Below are 26,323 nucleotides of genomic sequence, written 5' to 3' on the forward strand. Positions count from 1 at the left end.
TGAATGATACAAGATACACTGGATCAATAGAAATAGTCCTACTGTGAATGATACAAGATACACTGGAATAATAGAAATAGCCCTACTGTCACGTTCTGACCTTAGTTCTTTTATTATGTCTTTGTTTTAGTATGGTCAGGGCGTGAGTTGGGTGGGTTGTCTATGTTAGTTTTTCTATGATTTGCTATTTCTGTGTTTGGCCTGGTATGGTTCTCAATCAGAGGCAGCTGTCAATCGTTGTCCCTGATTGAGAACCATATTTAGGTAGCCTGTTTTCTATTGTGTTTCGTGGGTGATTATTTTATGTTTTCTGTTGTGTGTCTGCACCAGACAGAACTGTTTTCGGTCGTTTCTCGTTATTTTTGTTATTTCCGTGTTCACATAATAAATATGGACACATAGCACGCTGCATCTTGGTCCTCCTCTTCTTCCACCATCGACGACCGTTACACCTACTGTGAATGATGCAAGAGACACTGGATCAATAGAAATAGCCCTGCTGTGAATGATACAACATACACTGGATCAATAGAAATAGTCCTACTGTGAATGATACAAGATACACTGGATCAATAGAAATAGCCCTGCTGTGAATGATACAAGATACACTGGATCAATAGAAATAGCCCTGCTGTGAATGATACAACATACACTGGATCAATAGAAATAGTCCTACTGTGAATGATACAAGATACACTGGATCAATAGAAATAGCCCTGCTGTGAATGATACAAGATACACTGGATCAATAGAAATAGCCCTACTGTGAATGATACAAGATACACTGGAACAATAGAAATACCTCAACACAACCTTTAAAAGGAATATATGCAAATAGATCGTTTCACATACAATGTTTTTATATCATCAATTTAGATTGAAATTGGAAACGGTTTCTGGCTGTGATTTTAAGGTACTGTATAGCCTTGCAGCTGCCATTGTGATTCACATGCTGTCTTCAGATCCTACTTTGTCTCCTTCTTAGCACATTGAAGGCCTGGCAGAAGAGATTCACCTGATGTATAAATACCACCTTTCTCTGACCAATTATAGCTACTAGGTACTTGGAGTCACAGAATCCTGTTGGGTTTTTAACTCTCCAGTGAGAGTGGACGTGTGTGACATGTTCATTTGTGTGCAGCAACGTGAGGGTTGGCAAATAGCTGTGCTGCTACCAACATTCTGAATTACAAACAGCGAAATCTACATTGAGATTCAGGATGTCATACACTGTGAGATTTCCTGAACGTGACCTTGGCTTTGAAGTTAGAAATCAACCACAAATTGTGAAAAAAAATGAGAGAGGGAAGAAGCGGGAGATTAAAGATACAGAGAGAGAAGATGAGAAATAGATAGGAGTGAGTCACTGCAGTATGCCGTTTGGATCAGCTTGGGATCTGATAGCATGCTTGTTTTAAAGGGCACTTCACAAGGGGACTGTCTTATCATTCAACGCCCAATCCATCTCCTACACTACCACAATAACAAGAACCACTTCTTAGCGACATGGTAACCATGACTGGTTGAACAGATTGGGGTGCACAATACTTAGGAAATCAGTGTGACCCTAATCTCAAGGGAAGTCACACAGTGCATGGATGAGGCAGCACAGAAACGTGTTGATTCTAGAAACATGGACAAGGGGACAGAAAGAGAGAGAAAGGAAGAGAATTGAAGAGAAAGCGTGAGGGAGGGTTGAAGTTGGAAAAGGTCAAGTTGAAGAGATGAGATAGAGAAAAATAGATAGAGAGCAGTAGTTGTAATCTGGGCTTTAAGGCTTTATATGGGTATTAAAGCCAGGACACTTATTAGATTGGACTGAGTGTTTCCCCTCAGCGCAGGCACTAATTGGATATGACAAAATCAGGGCCCTGAAGTCAGAGCAACGGTGGAAAAAGTACCCAATTGTAAAAAATAAAATTAAAAAAAGACTCAAGTAAAAGTGAAAGTCACCCAGTAAAATACTACTTGAGTAAAGGTCTAAAAGTATGTTGTTTGAAATATACTTAAGTATCAAAAGTAAATGTAATTGTTAAATTATACTTAACTATCAAAAGTAAAAGTAAAAGTATAAATAATTTCAAATTATTTTAATTAAGAATACCAGATGCCTTGATTTTCTTGTTTTTTTAAATTTACGGATAGCCAGAGGCACACTCCAACACAGACATCATTTTCAAACAAAGGTTTAGTGTCTAGTCAGTCCACCAAATCAGATGCAGTAGGGATGACCAGGGATTTTCTCTTTAAATGCACGAATTCGACAATTTTCCTGACCTGCTAAGCATTAAAAATGTAGTACTTTTGCATGTCAGGGAAAATGTATGGAGTAAAAAGTACATCATTTTCTTTAGGAATGTAGTGAAGTAAAAGTAAAAGTTGTAAAAAAATTAAAAAGTAAAGTACAGATACCCCCCAAAACTACTTAAGTAATACTTTCAAGTATTTTTTACTTTACACCCCTTGTGTCTGAGAGCCTGGACCTGTGACGGAGGGATGGTGTACACACCATATGACAACAATGCCAAGCCAAGCCATGTATAGACGGTGAGCTAATGATGCTTTCTAGACACAAATAGGCTCTGAATCCAAGCTTTGAGAAGGATATGAGGGAAAAGGTGTCTCTCTGTGTGTGTGTGTGTGCGTGTGCGTGTGCGTGTGTGTGTGTGTGTGTGTGTGTGTGTGTGTGTGCTTGCTTGTGCGTGCATGGGTGACGGTATGCATGCGTGTTAATTCAATTAACGGCTCTCTGCAGAGCAAAGAACATTCAAGGTGAACAACACTAACACTGCATGTGCCTTGTAAATTGGTTCATTGGCTGTAACAAATATAGTAGGTATTTATGAGAGAGGAGAATAGAGATAGAAAGAATGAAACAGAGTGAGACAGAGAGAGACCTCCTGCCCAATGTATGACCATATTAGAGACACATTCCCTCAGATTACACAGATCCACAAAGAATTTGAAAACAAACCCAATTTGGATAACCTCCCATATCTACTGGGTGAAATTCCACAGTGTGCCATCACAGCAGCAAGATTTGTGACCTGTTGCCACAAGAAAAGGGCAACTAGTGAAGAACAAACACCATTGTAAATACAACCCATATTTATGCTTATTTATTTTCCCTTGTGTACTTGAACCATTTGTACATTGTTACAACACTGTATATACATTGCCTTGCGAAAGTATTCGACCCCCTTGAACTTTGCGACCTTTTGCCACTTTTCAGGCTTCAAACATAAAGATATAAAACTGTATTTTTTTGTGAAGAATCAACAACAAGTGGGACACAATCATGAAGTGGAACGACATTTATTGGATATTTCAAACTTTTTTAACAAATCAAAAACTGAAAAATTGGGCGTGCAAAATTATTCAGCCCCCTTAAGTTAATACTTTGTAGCGCCACCAAGTCGCTTGGGGTATGTCTCTATCAGTTTTGCACATCAAGAGACTGACATTTTTTCCCATTCCTCCTTGCAAAACAGCTCGAGCTCAGTGAGGTTGGATGGAGAGCATTTGTGAACAGCAGTTTTCAGTTCTTTCCACAGATTCTCGATTGGATTCAGGTCTGGACTTTGACTTGGCCATTCTAACACCTGGATATGTTTATTATTGAACCATTCCATTGTAGATTTTGCTTTATGTTTTGGATCATTGTCTTGTTGGAAGACAAATCTCCGTCAGAGTCTCAGGTCTTTTGCAGACTCCATCAGGTTTTCTTCCAGAATAGTCCTGTATTTGGCTCCATCCATCTTCCCATCAATTTTAACCATCTTCCCTGTCCCTGCTGAAGAAAAGCAGGCCCAAACCATGATGCTGCCACCACCATGTTTGACAGTGGGGATGGTGTGTTCAGGGTGATGAGCGTGTGTTCAGGGTGATGAGCTGTGTTGCTTTTACGCCAAACATAACGTTTTGCATTGTTGCCAAAAAGTTCAATTTTGGTTTCATCTGACCAGAGCACCTTCTTCCACATGTTTGGTGTGTCTCCCAGGTGGCTTGTGGCAAACTTTAAACAACACTTTTTATGGATATCTTTAAGAAATGGCTTTCTTCTTGCCACTCTTCCATAAAGGCCAGATTTGTGCAATATATGACTGATTGTTGTCCTATGGACAGAGTCTCCCACCTCAGCTGTAGATCTCTGCAGTTCATCCAGAGTGACCATGGGCCTCTTGGCTGCATCTCTGATCAGTATTCTCCTTGTATGAGCTGAAAGTTTAGAGGGACGGCCAGGTCTTGGTAGATTTGCAGTGGTCTGATACTCCTTCCATTTCAATATTATCGCTTGCACAGTGCTCCTTGGGATGTTAAAAGCTTGGGAAATCTTTTTGTATCCAAATCCGGCTTTAAACTTCTTCACAACAGTATCTCGGACCTGCCTGGTGTGTTCCTTGTTCTTCATGATGCTCTCTGCGCTTTTTACGGACCTCTGAGACTATCGCAGTGCAGGTGCATTTATACGGAGACTTGATTACACACAGGTGGATTGTATTTATCATCATTAGTCATTTAGGTCAACATTGGATCATTCAGAGATCCTCACTGAACTTCTGGAGAGAGTTTGCTGCACTGAAAGTAAAGGGGCTGAATAATTTTGCACGCCCAATTTTTCAGTTTTTGATTTGTTTAAAAAGTTTGAGATATCCAATAAATGTCGTTCCACTTCATGATTGTGTCCCACTTGTTGTTGATTCTTCACAAAAAAATACAGTTTTATATCTTTATGTTTGAAGCCTGAAATGTGGCAAAAGGTCGCAAAGTTCAAGGGGGCCGAATACTTTCGCAAGGCACTGTATACATAATATGATATATATAATGTCTTTATTGTTTTGAAACTTCTGTATGTGTAATGTTTGCTATTCATTTTTATTGTTTATTTCACTATTTGTATATTATCTACCTCACTTGCTTTGGCAATGTTACAGTTTTTCTCAATTGCTAAAACATGAAAACCCATTGGCTGAACAAAGTTCTCAGTTGCCTGGACTCATTTAGCTAATTATGCAGTCTGTTGTCTATACCTTAAACCATTTCACATGATAAAACACAATTTGCAGATCTCTCTTAGACTTTCAGCAAAACTCTAAACACATTCTCATTCTCAAAACACATTCTGCACTCTAATGCACATGTCATCCATACTGGTAAACACAAGTGGCAACAATCAAATACAAATAGAGAACATATGTTATTGATTGAACAAATGATGCGACACAACCAATATAAGCCAGTTCAGAGAGCAAACAGGTTGTTGAAGGTGGGAAGGAGAAATTCTGAGAATGGATACTGTAGTACAGTGCATTGTAGGCTGCATACTGTACAATGGATGAATTGTATGGCCCTAAACATTGTGCTTTCCATTTATTAACAGTACTGACTGCTCAATAGATTTTGACTGGTTGCAGGTTCATATCAACAAAGAACAAGAATTACAGTATCACAGAGTCAAAGGACAAGTTTGTGAGATGCAGGGTACAGTACTGTAAAAATAGGGGGAAGAACAAAAAACAAAATTGCAAAGAGCAAAGCAGAGTAGTAATTTCTGATACATTTTGAGCTACTGTGATAGAACATGTTTTCGTTCATCAAAAGACAATGACGAAAAAATATGAATATATTTTTAGATTAAAAATGTACTTCTCCCTGAGAATTGTATGTTTTGAACAATGTGTTTTCTATTTTTCGGTGTATTGTTTACTGACTGCTTGAGAGTGTATATCATTTTGATCACTTTAAAAAAAAAACTTTTTTGTGGTATCCAATTGTTTTAGTAGCGACTATATCGATACACAACCCAACCAGCCGTACTGCTTCTTAACACAGTGCGCATCCAACCCGGAAGCCAGCCGCACCAATGTGTCAGAGGAAACACCGTGCACCTGCCAACCTTGGTTAGCGTGCGCTGCGCCCGGCCCGCCACAGGAGTCATGATGAGACAAAGATATCCCTACCGGCCAAACCCTCCCTAACCTGGATGACGCTAGGCCAATTGTGTGTCACCCCACGGACCTCCCGGTCGCGGCTGGTTGCGACAGAGCCTGGGCGTGAACCCAGAGTCTCTGGTAGTACAGCGCCCTTAACCACTGCGCCACTCGGGAGGCCCTGATCACTTTGTTTATGATTTGAGAGCAGTGTTTGATTTTGAACACAGGTAAAACTGTTTTGAGGCGAATGTTTCATTTTGCAAGAGGAGTCAGAGGTTATGTAAATAGTGCTTGAAGATTAGGTTTTGTGTTTAATGTTTAATGTTAATGTTTAATGTTTTCTGGAAATGGAGCAAGGTTTCAGAAATGGTGTTTTAGCATTTGAGAAAAACTGTAACACGTTTCCCATGCCAATAAATCCCCTTGAATTGAATTGAGAGACAGAGAGAGAGAGAGACGGACGACGACTGAGAGAGAGAGATAGAGACAGAAAGACAGACAGACAGACAGACAGACAGACAGAGAGTGTACATTGTTAAAACACTGTATATATATATATATACACTTGCTTTGGCAATGTTAACACATGTTTCCCATGCCAATAAAGCCCCTTGAATTAAATTGAATTGGGAGAGAGAGAGAGAGAGAGAGAGAGAGAGAGAGAGAGAGACACAGAGAGAGAGAGACACAGAGAGAGAGAGACAGACAGACAGACAGATAGACAGACAGACAGACAGACAGACAGACAGACAGACAGTGAGAGAGAGAGAGAGAGAGAGAGAGAGTATATAAGGGGATAACTTGAGATGAGAACCAGAGAAATAAACAGCATGAAAGACGTTATTCAGTGTGGCCAAAGTTCAAAGGCAGCGCCGAGAGGCATTCACAGTAACATACCCCAACATGAACAAGCAGAACACTGAGGGGGAAATGATGCCTTTGATTTGATCTGATGTGAGTTCTCATATTGCAGTCTCATTTAATGTTATACACTTGAGGTTCCCCATCGTCCCCTTACATTCTGCTTTTAAAACTCTGAGGTTTTCTCATGGAGTCTAAGACTTTGGCTATCCTTTAAATGTGGTAAAAATGCATTCATTTGGATTGAAATTAGAGATTTATACTAAAATCCTATTTCAGAGCCATATTTAGTTTAAACAGACCAACCTAACCCACCAATAAAATATAACTTTAATGAGAAATAACAGTTAATTTTAGTTTCATTTCTGATCATTGAACATTACAGCAAATAGTCAATGTACTTACTTGCCATATGTAGACTTTTACTACTCAATCTAATTGGTTACAGATTGAGTTATTTTCATTGTACACATCCTCGGATGTTGGGTTCAAAACATCAAGACTGGAACTGAATTTAACCCGATATAATATAAACACTGAGTATACAAAACATATTTTTCCATGACAAACTGACCAGGTGAAAACTGTGATCCCTTATTGATGTCACCTGTTAAATCCACTTCAATCAGTTTAGATGAAGAGTAGGAGACAGGTTAAAGAAGGATTTTTAAGCCTTGAGACAATTGAGACATGGATTGTGTGTGTACCATTCAGAGGGTGATTGGACAAGACAAAAAATGTAAGTGCCTTTGAATGGGGTATGGTAGTAGGTGCCAGATGCACTGGTTGGTATCAAGAACTGCAACGCTGCTGGGTTTATCAAGCTCAACAGTTTCCCATGTGTATCAAGAAGTCCACCAAAGGACATCCAGCCAACTTGACACAACTGTGGAAAGCATTGGAGTCAACATGGGATGGCATCCCTGTGGAACGCTTTCAACCCCTTGTGGAGGACATGCCCCAATGAATTGAGGCTGTTCTGATGGCAAAAGGGGGTACAACTTAATATTAGGAAGGTGCTCTTAATGTTCGCTATACTCAGTGTATATAACCATGCCCACATGACTTATTCTGAAAACTGGAAGAGGGGGGTCTACCTGGTGGGAGTTTTACAGTACCCAAGACCATTACGTCATTTAATTTGATCATGGGAAAAGATAGCTTTCACAAAGTGGGTTCAGTTGAATTTTGAGAGCGTTAATGCATGCTCCTCCCTCAAACACAGACACACAGGTCATTGGATGACTATTCAAGCCCAAATCTTTGCAAAACAATTACACATACAATGTGCCATATGTCTTGATACTGTACATCAACTAAATATTTCTCAAAAGTCCACCTTACGTTCTCCAGCTCAATGTCGTTTAGATGAGTCTGTCTCTTTAAAACAGGGGGAAATGGTTGACAGGACTTGTCAACAGTCATTATGAAATCCTGTATCCAGGGTATTTCTTGGCCCGCCATTCACTCTTTCCCAGTAGTGTTGTCTGCTACAGCACAGGTTCTTTCCAAGCCAAACAAAGAAGCTATAACGACCCAACAACTTCCACATTTAAGCTTCAATGTAATAAAAAATGCAACGTTTACTTTTAATCTGTGTCAGACAATACCTGCAGTGCAACAGTAAACGAATCAGGAGAAAACAAACTCTGCGAACCTACAGCAGAGGTTTTCTAAAGACCTTTGTGGGCACAGTAAGTCTTGCGTAATGTTTGCGAAGTCTGCCCACGAGAGATTATAGACACAGTCACAGCTAAGCATACCCTTAGCATACCCTTATTACACATGTATCTCTTACTGAATAGAACACACCAAGGAACTAATCATATATCCAGATAACATTATGCTATTCTACTTACTTACTGCATATGTCATTTTTTATAAGCATGTCAGACAACACTGGGTATATTTATACCCCTGTCATTCAGGCTTTTAGTGTGTTAAGTGCAGGGTTGGGTAGGTTACTTTCTAAATGTAATCCGTTACAGTTACTAGTTACCTGTCCAAAATTGTAATCGGTAACGTAACTTTTGGATTACCAAAACTCAGTAATGTAATCTGATTACATTCAGTTACTTTTAGATTATTTTCCCCTTAAGAGGCATTAGAAGAAGACAAAAAATGTATGTTACCAATTGAACCACATCCATTGCAGGATAAATCAATGCTAAAGTTTACATAGCTGGCCATATATGGATGTTACATTTGACTTTATGGGTTGGTTATGTAGGCTTCCTCTAACCCATCACTTTCTACTACATATAATAATATGATTCAATTATGTCTTTACATTAAAAAAGTCTATCAGAATTCCAGTTATTCTAATAAAGGTCATACCCCTTGATCTTCAAGAATAGGACTTGGAAATATGGAAGTATAGATTAGCCATAATGTTTTACCTGAGCACCAAAACAATTAACTTATTAGCCAGCCCTACTCTGTTGTTTATGATTTTGTTGTCATGGTGAACTGATTGGGATCATTGATTTGAGTTGAAAAATGAATGCTGTGCTCATGGAATGGCATGCTTTGATCAATAATAAATGATATCTGTGTCGCCGTAGACCACACCACAGCAGTCGCACCATTGGAAGACATAGCTTGAACTGTATCCTACAAAAGCCTATTCCTGCTCTTTTCCCACGAGCCATCAAACACATTTGGTGTCATCATAGTGGTCTTCGACTTGTGGTCAGACTCGCTCAGGTGGAACAAACTTAATGTGCTCCTTTTTTCAATGCTGATTTGAATGTCATTAAGAAAACAGAGAAGTGTCAAAGATTTTTTTTTATCGTAAACATCCTTTCTGAATGTAATCCTTGAAGTAATCATCTAGTTTTTCAAAAGTATCTGTAATCCGATTACAATTTGTATTGCTTATTATGTTATGGATTACAGTTACTGTGTTTTGTAATCCCTTACATGTAACGGACTCCCCAACCCTGGTTAAGTGGATGTTCAGACTGTTGGCTCATGGAGAGTCTATATTGAACTTTTTCTATATTTTCTCCTCCTCCCATACTTCAGTCCAGCCTTGTGGGTTCAGTGGTATTGGTCTCACTTTCAGTGTCACACCCACACTGTTGAAAATGTACAGATAGATGGAGCAAGAGAGTGAGATAGAGGGTGTGTGTGTGTGAGAGAGGGAGAGAGAGAGAGAGAGAGAGAGAGAGAGAGAGAGAGAGAGAAAGAGAGATAAATGTTGCTTAGAGATGCGATGAGGATAGAGGGAGAGAAAGGAAAACCCTAAAACGTGACAGGGAGTGATGGGAGGCAAAGCATCAGATGGTGAAAAGAGAGGAAAACCTTTAAGCCACTCTCAGATTGTCACTGACAGCTGTTAACTGATAGCTGAGAGGAGGATATACAGGCAATTAGGGAGAGGTCGGGAAACACTCATAGTGGAAGAGAGAGAAAGGCATGGAAATACTCATAGGGAAACAATGATATGCAGTTCATTATTCCTAGTTGCTGTCATTATTATGTTGCTATACCATTCATCTAGGTAGGACCTTTCTGTCGCCGTGGCAATGGGGAAATGTAGGCATGGGCCTCCAAGTGCCAAGCCCTGTTGGCTGGTGATCTTCCTGGCGAGGGTAGGTGAGTTGGAGCTGGAGGGTGCATGCGGACAGGAAATGAGGCCACAAGCGAGGAATTATGGGATTGGCAAGCACCCCAAAACCACCGTAAATGAAAGAGTCTCAGAACAAAAGGGATGGTGTTGAAATAGCCTGCATATTGTACGAATCTGTTCTGTGTGTATCTGCCTAAGATCTGAGGTCTGTCTCTGATCTAAATACATTTTATTTTACAACTCATTTATATTTCTCCCAAATGTTACTGTCATTTTATTTTTGTAAACATTGCTATACAATGTCCAAATGTCCTTGTCCTTCATCGACTTTACTCATCTGTGGCATCCTTGTTCAAAGTAAAACCGTGTCAACAGAAGTACGCTAGGGGACTGACTGTCTGCAAAACAGGTTCCACTGATCACATGCAGACACCTCCCACTATCCACCTGCAGAGGGCAGACTAACTCTACTGAGCAGGGACTGTGAATGGTTTTATACCATTACATCTAACTACAGATGAGAGATTAGGGATAAGATTATCAGAGCTTCACGGTGTCATATAGTTCACATGCAGCCCATAGGTTTATGCTGTCTAATTCACAAGTGAATATGGCCTGAACATAGTTAATCTCAATGGCTTAACTAGCTCACTGATTACCTGTAAAATGCTTAAAAAACATTATATATTTTTATAGTTAATCCTTACATGCAACATCTCATAATTATTAAACAGTTCTCGGAAGTACTACACTGAGTAATGACTGTGTTAGTCTGTCCACATTCATGTTCATATACAATGTCATTGTCATGACCATCTCTAAACTATAGAGAGAGTCTGCTAAAGAGAAGGAGTTGATGGGGTTTGTTGAGTACATCCCTGCTGTGCTCTGTGCTCTGTGTATGTGTCTGTCTGTGGACTGTCTGTCTGTCACTTGCTGGTTACATTCTGTGTTGGCGTGTTGGGTTATTGGTTCAACACATGTTATTACACAGACCTCAACAAACCACAGACGGACAGAGGGAGTGAGGGGCGAGAGAGAGGGGGTGAGAGAGAGGGTCAGAGAGGGGGAGAGAGGGAGGGGCGACAGAGAGGGGGAGAGAGGAAGGGGGCGAGAGAGAGTGTCAGATGGCAGAGAGTGCACAAAGGGTGGGAGGACTGATCAAATATAGATGAAAAGCAAGAAATCATAGGAAATATGAAAGAGCGAAAGTGTCCCAGTAAAAGGTACAGGTGTTTAACTCAGACATGAGGAGGGGTAGAAGGACTAGGATTATTATAACACCTGTTATACCCTACATAGACAGAGAAATTCGACCATAAAGTTCAGGACTAGGATTATTATAAAACCTGTTATACCCTACATAGACAGAGAAATTCAGCTATAAAGTTCAAGTATAGATTCCAAAAAAGAGAAGACAAACTGAGCTCAGAGTTGGTTGTGGATAATTAGTGGGGAGCCTATAGCCAAAGGAAGAGGAGAAAAGTACTGTTGTGTTGAGGCAGGAAAAAGAGAAAGAGAGAGAGAGTGAGTGAATAAGATAGAGAATTATTTATAGATGAGCAGACTGTTGCATTTAAGTCTTTGTGGTTATGCATAACAATAACTATGGGGATTTGGTTTGAGGACCTGCCTCTAAAACAGATTGCAAAGGGCAGAGTTTGCCTGTCCTCTGCTTTCATATCATTGCATTCAACACCCTTTTTTGAAAGCCATGATTCTGTATGTGAATGCGCAATTTTATGTACAGTACCAGTCAAAAGTTTGGACACACTCATTAAAGGGTTTTTCTTTATTTTTTTATATATTTTTTCTACATTGTAGAATAATAGTGAAGACATGCTTGATGACAACTTTGCACACGCTTGGCATTCTCTCAACCAGCTTCCCCTGGAATGCTTTTCTAACAGTCTTGAAGGAGATCCCACATATGCTGAGCACTTGTTGGCTGCTTTCCTTCACTCTGCGGCCCAACTCATCCCAAACCATCTCAATTGGGTTGAGGTCGGGTGATTGTGGAGGCCAGGTCATCTGATGCAGCACTCCATCACTCTCCTTCTTGGTCAAATAGCCCTTACACATACTGGAGGTGTGTTTTGGGTCATTGTCCTGTTCAAAAACAAATGATAGTCCCACTAAGTGCAAACCAGATGGGATGGCTTGTCGCTGCAAAATGCTGTGGTAGCCATGCTGATTAAGTGTGCCTTGAATTCAAAATAAATCACAGACAGTGTCACCAGAAAAGCAACCCACACCATCACACCTTCATGCTTCACGTGGGAACCACACATGCGGAACCATCATCTGTTCACCTACACTGCGTCTCACAAAGACATGGCGGTTGAAACCAAATATCTCAAATTTGGACTCATTAGACCAAAGGACAGATTTCCACCGGTCTAATGTCCATTGCTCGTGTTTCTTGGCCCAAGCCAGTCTCTTCTTCTTATTGGTGTCCTTTAGTAGGGGTTTCTTTGCAGAAATTCTACCATGAAGGCCTGATTCATGCAGTCTCATCTGAACACACCTGTTAATTGAAATACATTCCAGGTGACTACCTCATGAAGCTGGTTGAGAGAATGCCAAGAGTGTGCAAAGCTGTCATCAAAGCAAAGGGTGGCTACTTAGAAGAATCTCAAATATAAAATATATTTAGATTTGTTTAACACTTTTTTGTTTACCACATGATTCCATATGTGTTATTTCATAGTTTTGATGTCTTCACTATTATTCTACAATGTAGAAATAGTAAAATAAAGACAAACCCTTGAATGAGTAGGTGTCTAAACTTCTCAATTTTGTCTGTGTGCAGTGTGTGTGCATGTGTCTCTGTGTGTGTATTGTTCACATTTGACACCATATGTTATCCTGTCTTGTGTCAGTGTATCTCTGTTACAGTGAATGTGTGTGTTTGTGAATGTAACAAACGTGTGATTAAATCCAGGATGTAGTTAAATATTCTTGTGACTGTACTGTCTGTTTAGGTATTTGATATGTCTGAGTGTGTATGTACCTACCTCAAACTGCTGACAGGGTAGAATGAGTGTTGGCATTGTGCAGGACAGTTTGTTGGTATTGGCACTGAGGAAGTGTAGGGAAATTGAGGCAAGAGAGACTGAGATTACTTAAAAGGAGAAAGTTGGATAGTGCTCTCAAACAAGGAATATTATCAGATTAAACTGTGGAATGCAGACAGAACTATACTCACACACACATACTGTACGCACACATGCACACACGCACTTTTCAAAGTATACCTCTCTCCTTGACTGACCCCACTAATTGATACATTTAACCTCATCCTCGAATAAACCGTAACAGCTTGCACATGTATCTTATACACAGACATGCTGTCTCGTTGTCAAATCCAAACCGTTGTCTAGCGAGCCCAAACAGCCAAGAACACAATATTCTGGTAAATATTATGAAAACAAGTATTATCATAATTGTTGACAAAGCTGCACAGAGATATTGCTGTAATAAAGTTTTTCCTCCTTGATTTCGTATAATTCACAAAGGGCGTATACAAGAGAATGTAGAGCAATTCATTTCAAAGGGAATGGCAGACAAAACACAATGAATTAATTCAGGAAATGATTTATAATTGGTGTTTAAGTAATAACCTGTTGAGCAGTGGAGAGAGAGATGTTTGGATTTGGCAATGTTCAGCTAGCTGCCTGTTCCTCCTTCCCACTGACAGTTAGAGGAGACGTGTTTGTTGCTGAGATGTGGGACTGAATAAACATACTTTATTGGCAAAACAAGAGGAGAAATAGCAAACATCAAAATAACAACTCTGTCATAACAAGTATCTGTCATGAATGCATATTCTACAAGAGCCAGCTGAAATGTTAAACCTGGAGAGCATATACTTTACAGTTCTGATGAATTGAAGAGGTAACTTACCTAACTTTCACTCCACCCTGCACAAGGCCCATGCAGGCTTGTCACAGGCCAGCTAGGGACTGGGACAGTAGTGGGACCATTGTTGGTTCATAGGGAGACGGTCTTAAGTAATGTCTGCATATGTCCAGTCTCGTAACACCCCCCACTGGACAACGTATTGGTGGAGCTACGGCATGATATCACACTGTTGTTTACTGTTCGTATTTCCTCATTTCATTGAGTCATTTTCTAAATGTGTCTGCAGCTAAATGTGTCTACTGTCCTCTAATAACTTGAGACAGTGAATCATAGCAACGACTATTACAAAAATATGTTGGAAAAATAGCTGGAAAAACACAAATGTTGTGTTTGTGTGGGTTCTGTTTCTCCCACTAGCCAGAAAACCAGCTGATAGAGCCCCAAAGTACACCTATACCTGTTAGACAGCTTCAAATAGAGAGAGAAGACTGTCTTGAGTGTGAATGTTTAGAGACCTGATGTTTGGGGTTACGGTGTCAATATTTCCAGGCTCTCACTTTCTCTGTTTCTTTCCGTTTCCCGCCTACTCTAACCTTCTGCCTCTGTCTTTCTGTCTCTCCCCTAGATTTAAAAAAAAAAAATATCTACATCAAACAAGACTATCTTGGCATTGTAATGATCGGGCCGTGTTCCAAAGCTCTTAAATCAATATAAATATCAGTGAAAGCAGGACAAAAATAACATCAATACACACATATGCTCCCTCTCATGTTTGTCTTGTTGCATTCCTCTCTCTCTTATGATCCCTCTCCCTTTTCTTTCAGCCTCTCTCCTTCCAGTTGATGTTTGTAGAAGGAAATAGGATCTTTAATATTGCCATTAGATATTCAACTTCAGCACGACCGCTCATGCCCAGTGTTGTAACCCTAATATGACCACATCACTAACCCTGTATGAACCAGAGCACCAAATGTCTGTTTGACAACATGTGCCTACGCCCCTGCCTTAATTTTGACAGTGCCTTCTGAAAGTATTCATACCCCTTGACTTATTCTACATTTGGTTGTGTTACAGCCTGAATTCAAAATTGATTAAATAGATGTTTTCTCTATCGCCGATCTACACACAATACTTCACAATGACAAAGTGAAAATGTTTTTAGACATTTTTGAAAATTGGTTGAAATTAAAATGCAGAAATATTCAATTTATATAAGTATTCACACCCCTGAGTCAATAGTTTTTGGAAGCACCTTTGGCAGTGATTACAGCTGTGAGTCTTTCTGGGTAAGTCTCTATTAAGGGTGTTTCACACTTGGTCCCTTTCAGCCATTTTTGTGAACTTAGTGCAGTTTGCTTAACTTTGTGTGCAGTGCAAACACTCCAAAGGAACTCAGACCACTCAAATGATCCCCTGAAGAGAACCGAACTGAGACCACCTCGAGTGTTGGTCTGAGTTTGGTTCGCTTGAATTCCGTGGTCCGGTTCCTTTTTTTAGGGAAATGTGAACACAAAACTCCACAGGTTCGCTTGTAATTATTCCCGCACCACACACTAACCTACCATGCCATAGACACTCACATTGGTGCGACAAAAAAAATAAATAATGATGCGCGGAAAAAACGTATTCTCTTTTTGGATATTGCTTAGCGATTGTCAAGGATACACAGACATTCCAAAATATGTGTGTTTCCAAAATATGAGTTTTTAGTTCAGATTATTTGTTTTGACTATGTGATCTGTAGGTTAAGAGAGCTTCATAAACTGTTTGTTCGATTGTGGGGTTTGAATTGTGTGAGAAGACAAAAACATAGGGTATAAAATCTATTCTAGCTCTTAAAGGGACAGTAGCCTACATTGCGTGTACATTTTTAATTATAGCCTTATTTAATCTGCATGTATTATTCTGCTATTTATTCTGTTACCAATAATTTTTGCATATTAATAGTATCTTCTGATTACACTTATTATGTCTCACCTTTTAATTATATGCAATCTATTAGCTTCCAAAATGAAAGTAGGTATATGGTAGAGTATATCTAGCTGTCCGATAACACATTCTGATGGAATGGCTTATCCTGCACAGTGCATTGAGGGAATGTTGGAAAAAGATCTTGGTTCCTTTCTAAACATAGCAATGAGAATGCAAAGAGGATTTGGATCACAAAATAGGTGACGTGAACAGGCAAAATAGTTCAAATCTAATGTTATTGGTCACATACACATGGTTAGCAGATGTTAATGCAAGTGTAGCGAAATGTTTGTGCTTCTAGTTCCAACAGTGCAGTAATATCTAACAAGTAATCTAACAATTCTCCAACAACTACCTAATACACACAAATCTAAAGGGATGAAATAAGACTATGTACATATAAATATATGGATGAGCGATGGCCGAGCGGCATAGGCAAGATTAAATAGATGGTACAAGATACAGTATATACATATTAGATGAGTAATGTAATATATGTAAACATTATTGAAGTGGCATCGTTTAAAGTGACTAGTGATCCATTTATTAAAGTGACCAGTGATATGAGTCTGTATGTATGCAGCAGCCTCTCTGAGTTAGTGGTGGCTGTTTAGCAGTCTGATGGCCTTGAGATAGAAGCTGTTTTTCAGTCTCTCGGTCCCAGTCTCTCAGTCCCAGCTTTGATGCACCTGTATTGACCTCGCCTTCTGGATGGTAGCGGGGTGAACAGGCAGTGAACAGGCAGCTGAGTCCTCATTCAAAGGCAAGGGCAGTGTGAATACAACGAGAACTGAGATCTAGCTCTTTTTTTACCCCAGAGTTCACTTTAAAGAGGACTGAGATAGGTTATTTTAAAGGGGACTATATGTGAAAACCCTAATAAGAGATTTCCATGCCTGGATTGTGCAACGTTTGCCCAAATTTATTTTCAAACTGTTTCAAGCTCTGTCAAATTGGTTGTTCATCATTGCTAGACAACCATTTCCAGGTCTTGCCATAGATATTCAAGTAGAATTAAGTCAAATCCGGAACATTCACTATCTTCTTGGTAAGCAACTCCAGTGTAGATTTGGCTTGTTTTAGGTTATTGTCTTTCTGAAAGGTGAATTGTTGGAAAGCAGACTGAACCAGGTTTTCTTCTTGGATTTTGCATGTGCTTAACTCCGTTCTGTTTATTTTTTATCCTGAAAAACTCCCCAGTTCTGAACAATTAGAAGCATAACCATAACATGATGCAGCCATCACTATGCTTGAAAATATGGAGAGTGGTACTCAGTAATGTGCCACATTGTCTTGCAAACAGGATGCATGTTTTGGAATATTTGTGTCCTGTACAAGCTTCCTTCTTTTCACTTTGTCAATTAGGTTAGTATTGTGGAGTAACTACAATGTTGTTGATCCATCCTCAGTTTTCTCCTATCACTACCACTCTGTAACTGTTTTAAAGTTACCATTGGCCTCATGGTGAAATCCCTGGACGGTTTCCTTCCCCTCCGGCACCTGAGTTAGGAAGGATGGCCGTATCTTTGTAGTGACTGGGTGTATGGATACACCATCCAATGTGTAATTAATAACTTCACCATGCTCAAAGGGATATTCACAAATATGTGCCCCTCTTTGTGAGGCATTGGAAAAAACATCCCTGGTCTTTGTGGTTGAACCGGTGTTTGAAACTCCCTGCTCGACTGAGGGACCTTTACAGATAATTGTATGTGTGAGATGAAGAGATGAGGTAGTCATTCAAAAACCATGTTAAACACTATTATTGCACACAGAGTGAGTCCATACAACTTATTACATGACTTGTTAAGCACATTTTTATTCCTGAACCTATTTAGGTGTAGTTATTGACTCAAGACATTTCAGCTAGTTTTTTTAATTGATTTGTAAACTTTTTCGAAAAACATAATTCCACTTTGACATCATGCGTATGGTGTGTAGGCCACTGACATAAAAAATCTACATTTGATACATTTTAAAATTCAGGCTGTAACACAATCAAATGTGGGAAAAGTCAAGGGGTGTGAATACTTTCTGAAGGCACTGTATCCGCCTGGCTCTTCACCTTCTGTTTGTTTCCCTTTGGGCAGGTCTGGTTTCACTGAGTTATTCCTAGAACATTCCAACTTAAGTGAGGTTACATAAGGAAACCTTAAGTGAGGTTACATAAGGAAACCTTAAGTGAGATTGCATAAGGGAACCTTAAGTGAGATTGCATAAGGGATTTGTATTCTCATCTGAGCCGAAATCTAAAGAGGTCATTACATACAACTGTAGAACTATACTCAAATAGCCCTAGATATATGATTAGTATAGTAAATGCATCACCCCACTATGCAGTTAAGAACACTGTTTTGGCAGTCAAAAACATGAAAGGACAAGGACTGGCACTACAGTGAAAGTTCTACATGACATTCTTGTGAAGTGTTGATGATAAATAGTGGAGTCAGTCCGTGTGGAGTTTGTATGCTACTTGCTCTTTTCATACCATGCTGTCATGTTGGTAAACAGCAGTAAATATTGTCAGGTAGCTGTGATAGAGCAGGTAACTCCGCTACTGGACTTCCTCTCTATTCCTCTCCTCCATCCCTCTCTCGTTCTCTGTTTACACCCTGTCTGTTTTGCTTCATTCCACTCCACCTTTCCATAATATGTTTTTCAGAGAACGTGTGAGTATGTTTATAGAAGAGAGAGGGAGAGAGAGAGTTAAGTGTGGTCTGATTGAGGAGGTGGAATGGGCTGATAGAAAGAAGAAGGGAGGAGAAAGAGAGAGGGAAGGCTGAGAAAGAGGGAGTAGGGGGAAACAGACGGGTGGGGGGAGAAGAGGTATAAAAGTATAAAAGCCTTGCTAAACAGAATAAAGAAATATCCCCAGAGAGAGAGAGAGGGATTCTGAAAGAGACTTTACCAGAGAGTTGACACCATAACTATCTTCTTAGGGTAAGTACAACTATCTCATAGCTACATAACAATATACTATCCACAATATATTAAAAACAAGATCTACATTTGATATTGGTAACTTTGATTTAACTCCAACAGAAATCAAATCCGATAAAGGAGGTTCATGTTTAGGTGTAAATACTGGCTGTCACTTTTTGCAGCCTAAAATGAACTGTAAATAACAAAACATACAGACTTTGATCCATTAAAAATAGTGATACAGTGAGATGCATGGGTACAGCCTTCAGTTTATTTGATGTGCTACTGAGTGCTGAATGATGGTGGTTAGCCTGGTGGTGCAGTTCTGTGGGTTAGTAGCATCCTGCATGGTAAAGTTTTTTTCCCAGTGAGGTGAGCACATTCTGGCCTGGGGGGGGGGGGGGGGGGGGGGGGGTCTCAGGGCCTGCTGTGTGTTCGTCAGGCTTCATACGCGCATAAAAGGCTGCAGACGATGCTGTCAGCACCTCACTAACACACACACACACACACTCATTGATATCCTCGTAACCCTTTTGCCTGTAAGGTCTGTGAGCTCCCTCCCTGTGGGCCAGCTGTGCCCCATGCCTGGGGGGTGACATGTGCCATTGGGTATGTAAAGGAGGGGCGTTGTACCAGGTTGTCATCCTACCCTGTAAACACAGGAGGCGACAGAGAGGGTCTGCCATGGGGCACATGGATGTGGGTGAATGTGGGGGTTTTTGTTCGCAAGGTTGGGGTCTTGTTGACTATTTGTACAGGTGTCAAAAACGTGGCAAGGTCACTGTGTGTGTGTGTGTGTGTGTGTGTGTGTGTGTGTGTGTGTGTGTGTGTGTGTGTGTGTGTGTGTGTGTGTGTGTGTGTGTGTGTGTGTGGACGTGTTTAACTATACTTGTGGGGACCAGAAGTCCCCAGAAGAATAGTAAATTAACGAACATTTGACCAACTGGAGACATTTTGTTGGTCCCCACACGGTCAAATGCTATTTCTAGGGGGTTTAGGGTTAAGGTTAAAATTAGTGATAGGTTTAGAATTAGGTTTAGGGTTAGGGTTAGGAGCTAGGGTTAGTTTTAGGGTTAGGAGCTAGGATTAGGTTTAGGGTTAAGGTTAGGTTTTTTGGTTAAGATTAGGTGTGTGTGTGTGTCACTGCTCCATTGCTGCCAGCACTATGACTGTTTTTCTCATCCTTGGTATGGTCATCTTAAAACAATTCATAAATTAGCTTAGAACCCCCCGGCTTAAACAGGGCTTCAATTCTAATAAAATGGTTTTCAAGCATGAACTGCTCGTTTCAAGTCCTCGTTTCAGATCTTCAACAGATGGGACCCATCCAAAACGTTGACTCAAACACCTGGAAGCACCTGGATGATCATCAAGAATCTTGGAAGAATGTTCTATGGACAGATGAGTCAAATGTATAACATTTTGGACGACATGGGTGCCATTTTGCCTGGCGAAAACCAAACACTGCATTCCACAGTAAGAACCTCATACCAACGGTCAAGCATGGTGGTGGTAGTGTGCTGGTTCAGGGATGCTTTGCTGCCTCAGGACCTGGACGACTTGCCTTAATAGAAGGAACTATAAATTCTGCTCTGTATCAGAGAATTCTACAGGAGAATGTCAGGCCACCCGTCTGTGAGCTGAAGCTGAAGCACAGCTGGGTCATGCAGCAAGACACTGATCCAAAACACACAATCAAGTCTACATGAAAATGGCTAAAAAGCAACAAATTTGAAGTTTTGGAATGGCCAAGTCAAAGTCCAGACCTAATTCCAATTGAGATGTTGTGGCAGGACTTAAAACAGGCAGTTTATGCTTGAAAACCCATTAATGTTGCTGAGTTAAAGCAGTTCTGCATGGAAGAGTGGGCCAAAATTCATCCACTGCGATGTGAGAGACTGATCAACAACTACAGGAAGCGTTCGGTGGGAGTCATTGCAGCTCAAAGTGGCACAACCAGTTGTTCAGTGTATGGGGGCAATTACTTTTTTACACAGGGGCATTGGGTGTTGCATAACTTTATTTATGAAATAAATTAATAAGTATGTAACTGTTTTGTTATTTGTTCACTCAGGTTGCCTTTATCTAATATTAGGTTTTGGTTGAAGACCTGATAACATTCAGTATCAGAAATATTAGAGAAAATGAGAAAGGGGGTAAATACTTTTTCACAGCACTGTATGCCCATAGAAACTCTGTACTTTCCTGTCTGTACATCACAAGGGACCCTAAAATCCAGTCATACAAAAATAACATTGGTTTTGGGAATTTGTTTGTTTGCCCTCTACTCTGGAAATACATAAATGTATAGGCCTAGATATTATTATTTTTGTTGACATTGAGAAATAGTGTGTAGTCAATGGATTTATGGCTGCAGACCCATGTAGACTCTTTACCATCAGTTCACTTGTTTTACAGCTGTCACAGTCCCTAACGTACAGTAACGTCATGCGCTCCCTCCATGCCTTCTTTCTCTCGTGGTGGTGGTATTATGACACATTTTAACATGTCTTCTCTCCAGCAGACCAAGAGACCGACAGACCGCCAGAGTGAGGATGAGGACTCTCCTCCAGTGTGTGGCCCTGTCTGTCACCATCTCTCTCTGCGTCTGCTACGGTACATTTCTACAAGTCAACGCTACGTCAATTCAGAATCTTTTTAGTAAACCTGGTGATCTACAGTGATAAGTCACGGATAACTTTCCCCTTCTTTTCCACAGATTCTCAAGAAAGCACAGAATCCTTTGAAGGTGATCGACCTTCAGATTCTTATGGCAGTAAAACATTCCCACACATTTGATGTATTATAAAAACACTGTATTTGTACATTTATTAATATTATTTCATCTGATTTAGAATTCCAGACCAACTAGGCCATTCAGTGAATTCAATATGATTTTGCCACTGAAATCTGTATGCCCGCCCCTGTTGAGATGGGGGTAATTTCTTCTAATAAAATGGTTTAATTTAATTCCATTACATTCCAGATGTGTTTGTCAGTCCATACCGAGCAAACTCATTCATCAACCCACAGAGTCCACAGAGGGGAAGTGCCTACAACACTCCATCAAGAGGCAGCACTTACAGGAGGTACCACACACAATACCCCATAATGTCAAAGCTGAATCAATAACTATTCAACCCCTTGTTATGTTAAGCCTAAATAAGTAAGTAAAAAATGTGCTAAGAAAAGCCACATAATAAGTTTCATGCACTCACTCTGTGTACGATAATAGGTTTTAACATGATTTTTGAATGACTACCTCATCTCCTCACCTCACACATACAATTATCTGTAAGGTCCCTCAGTCGAGCAATGAATTTCAAGGACAGATTAAACCACAAAGATCAGGGAGGTTTTCCAATGCCTCACAAAGAAGGGCACCTATTGGTAGTTTTTTTTGTTTTTTTTAAATCACACATTCAATATCCCTTTGAGCATGGTGGTTATTAATTACACTTTGGATGGTGTATCAATACACCCAGTCACCACAAAAGATACAGGCGTCCTTCCTAACTCAGTTGCCGGATTGGAAGGAAACCGCTCAAGGATTTCACCATTAGGCCAATATTAACTTTAAAACAGTTACAGGGTTTAATGGCTGTGATAGGAGTAACTGAGGATGGATCAACAACATTGTAGTTACTCCACAATACTAACCTAATTGACAAAGCGAAAAGAAGGAAGTCTGTACAGAACACAAATATTCCACAACATGCATCCTGTTTGCAAGGCACTAAAGTAAAACTGCAAAACAAAGCAATTAACTGTTTGTCATGAATACATAGTGTTATTTTGGGGGCAAATCCAATACAACACATTACTGAGTACCACTCTCTGTATTTTCAAGTATAGTGGTGGCTGCATCATGTTATGGGTATGCATGTAATCATTAAGGACTGGGGAGTTTTTCAGGATAAAACATTTACGGAATGGAGCTAAGTACAGGAAAAAAAATCCTAGAGGAAAACCTGGTTCAGTCTGCTTTCCACCAGACACTGAGAGATTAATTCACCTTTCAGCAGGACAACAACCTAAAACACAAGGCCAAATCTACACGGGAGTTGCTTACCAAGAAGACCGTGAATGTTCCTGAGTGACCGAAGTTACAGTTTTGTCTTAAATCTGCTGGAAAATCTATGGCCAGACTTGAAAATGGTTGTCTAGCAATGATCAATAACTCTTTTGACAGAGCTTGAAGAATTTTGAAAAGAATAATGGGCAAATATTGTACAATCCAGGTGTGCAAAGCTCTTACACGGAACTCAAACAGGCTGTGCGTGTGCGCCATCGTGCGCTATTGTGAATACATTTATTTTGTCCCCCTACACCAAACGCGATCACGACACGCAGGTTAAAATATCAAAACAAACTCTGAAACAATTACATTAATTTGGGGACAGGTCGAAAAGCATTAAACATGTATGGCAATTTAGCTAGTTAGCTTGCACTTGCTAGCTAATTTGTACTATTTAGCTAGCTTGCTGTTGCTAGCTAATTTGTCCTGGGATATAAACATTGAGTTGTTATTTTACCTGAACTGCACAAGGTCCTCTACTCTGACAAATTCGCGCACGCTCGCGCACGACGAGTCCGATCTGGTCAGCATGTTAGAGACTTACCCAGAAAGACTCACGGCTGTAATCGCTGCCAAAGCTGATTCTAACATATATTGGCTCAAGGGTGTGAATGCTTATGTAAATGGTTATTTTTGTATTTAAATATCAATACATTTGCTAACATTTCTAAAAACATGTTTTTAGAAAAAATATCAATTTAAACCATTTAGAATTCTGGCTGTAACACAACAAAATGTGTAAAAAGTCAAGGAATATGAATACTTTCTGAAGGCACTGTAGGCCTCTGTGTTCTTTGTTTATCTGTGTTTCATAATGGTTGACTGTGATTGTAGTTGACTTGTGTCTGTGTTTCAGAACAATGAAGTCTCCAGCGGAGAGACGCACAGAGACATGTGAGGACTACTCTCCCTGTCGCTTCTTTGCCCATCACTATGGTTACCAGCTGGCCTATCAGAGATATTTTGGAGCCAGGAATCCAGGCACAACGGGGACCCGTGGATTCTGAGTCCCTGTCCATCTTATCATAGCAATTATTCCTGCTATTGATTTATTGTACGCTCATTCAACACACTCTGACATTACGTAACAGGATATTGGTTCGGTGATGTAACAGTAACAGAGATGTGACAAATATATGAAAACATATCAGTAAATCAATTACGTATATAGTGATCCAATAATCTTGCGCATTTATATAATTCAAGCTCCATTTATTGTATAACTTTATAGCCTACTCACAATCACCACACCCTCAAAGAATAACTGCTTTCAGAAATCTGTGTTTGTGAAGATTAGTTTCACACCCACCTCCATTGTTCCCTTTTTCCATTCACACTAAGACAACCGTCTCTGTCTAACCCATATGTATTTATATGTATTAAAAAGTGTTTTTGAAGAGTTTCTTACATTCATTGTCTAAATCCTATGGTGTCACGATATTCCTCAGAGGGGCTTAGTAACCTTACTTGTGGGCTATAGAATTCCACCTCATTTGGTTCCACGTGTTGCCAAATTTCAGTTGAATATGATTTTGAATAGGGAGCAGATGTGTGAACGCTAATAGCTGTCCCAGTTTGACCAGTGTGGTAGCAACAAATCAGAAAAAGAGAGTACTGAAGCAAAATACAAAGAACCTTACATTTTAAAGAGACAACATAAAATGACATCATCAGTTTCCCACACCCTCTCCGATCCACACAATTAGCGCAGTGTTTTCAGGTCTGTAGATGTCTTCTACTCCCCTCATAAACCAAACATTCCAATCTGTCTAAAATATATCTTCTCCTCCACTAATGGAATATCAAGGACCATTCTTATCTGTCAGAAAAGATATATCATCTCCCTTAAACTTCCCGCAAGGTACAGACAATTAATTCGTTTTACTTACATTTTCAGTAACAGCTTAACCAAGAACCCATACATTTCATACCATAACATAATAGTATTAGAATAAATGGTTATAATTTAAATGTATACATTATTAATCATTTCAACTATAATTTCCTCCAACAAAAGTAATTAAGTAAAAATATTTTCAAGTACTGCTTAAGTCATTTTTTGGGGGTATCTGTACTTTACTATTTATATTATTTTATATTATTTATATTATTTAATTTTACCTCACTATATTCCTGTAGAAAATATTGTTATTTTTACTCCATACATTTTCCCTGAGAACCCAAAGTCCTCCCTACATTTTCAATGCGTGAAATTCACGCACTTATCAAGAGAACACATGGCCATCCCTACTGCCTATGGTCTGGCGGACTCACTAAACACAAATGCATCTTTTGTAAATAATGTCTGAGATTTGGAGTGTGCCCCTGACTATCCGTACATTTAAAAAATAAGAACATGGTGCCTTCCGCTTTGCTTATTATAAGGAATTTACAATTATTTATAATTTTACTTTTGATACTTAAGTATATTTTAGCAATTCGATTGACTTTTGATACTTAAGTACATTTAAAACCAGATACTTTTAGACTTTTACTCAAGAGGTTATTTTACTGGGTGACTTTCACTTTTACTTGAGTAACTTTCTATTAAGGTATCTAAACTTTTACTCAAGTGTGACAATTGGGTACTTTTTCCACCACTGCCCACGAACGGGCAGTCACATTGATGTTTTTTTGTGATTCCGCAGAACCAAAATGTTCATAATGAAGGCTTTGCTAGGATAGATTTCTGAACTTTGTCTCTACGTGGAGGAACGACATCAGCACTGACCCAGACGCTGAAATTACACCCCACATTGTCAAGGCCCAGAAGTCCGACTTGGAAAGAAACTGAGAGAGCAAAATATAGAGGGACATTTCCCATAAGGGTGAGGTCTTTCAATAAGGTCTTTACACACCCCTTAAGGGTGAGGTCTCTACATTCTGCAATGCTGTCAAGCAATAAAGTGCTACTTAAGAAGTTGAACATGAGTGGGGAAAAGGCAACAAGTAATAGAATATAATGGAGCAGAATAGAATATAATGGAGCAGAATAGAATCGAATGAAGCAGAATAGAAAATAATTGAGCAGAATAGAATGGAGCTGAATAGAATAGAATTTTGTTCTACTTCAGTAGTTGAACAATTTATGTGTTTTAGTTTTTATATGCCTATCAATGC

The 26,323-nt window shown here is 39.7% G+C and overlaps 2 protein-coding genes across 3 annotated transcripts in view; one reads left to right on the forward strand and one right to left on the reverse strand.

Moving 5' to 3' along the window:
* The window catches only part of LOC110538323 (retinal cone rhodopsin-sensitive cGMP 3',5'-cyclic phosphodiesterase subunit gamma), a 50,384-nt gene that overhangs the window by 17,169 nt on the left and 6,892 nt on the right, over positions 1-26,323 (reverse strand). The window lies entirely within an intron of this gene.
* LOC100136171 (matrix Gla protein) lies at positions 19,018-24,602 on the forward strand. 2 transcript variants are annotated; one of them, XM_036936678.1, is made up of 5 exons: positions 19,018-19,143; positions 21,647-21,741; positions 21,845-21,874; positions 22,112-22,214; positions 24,060-24,602. In XM_036936678.1, exons 2-5 carry the CDS (start codon positions 21,681-21,683, stop codon positions 24,208-24,210), a joined length of 345 nt encoding a protein of 114 aa, XP_036792573.1. In that variant the 5' UTR covers positions 19,018-19,143; positions 21,647-21,680; the 3' UTR covers positions 24,211-24,602.

The sequence above is a fragment of the Oncorhynchus mykiss genome, chromosome 12, assembly GCF_013265735.2.
Source record: "Oncorhynchus mykiss isolate Arlee chromosome 12, USDA_OmykA_1.1, whole genome shotgun sequence".
In the NCBI taxonomy this organism is placed as follows: domain Eukaryota; kingdom Metazoa; phylum Chordata; class Actinopteri; order Salmoniformes; family Salmonidae; genus Oncorhynchus; species Oncorhynchus mykiss.

Bases quoted from the DNA above. Each gene is read 5' to 3' on its own strand.
- LOC100136171 (XM_036936678.1), top strand. From the start codon at position 21,681: ATGAGGACTCTCCTCCAGTGTGTGGCCCTGTCTGTCACCATCTCTCTC. The intron at 21,875-22,111 runs GTGATCGACCTT...ATTACATTCCAG, and splicing joins AAGCACAGAATCCTTTGAAG to ATGTGTTTGTCAGTCCATAC. The intron at 22,215-24,059 runs GTACCACACACA...TCTGTGTTTCAG, and splicing joins AGAGGCAGCACTTACAGGAG to AACAATGAAGTCTCCAGCGG.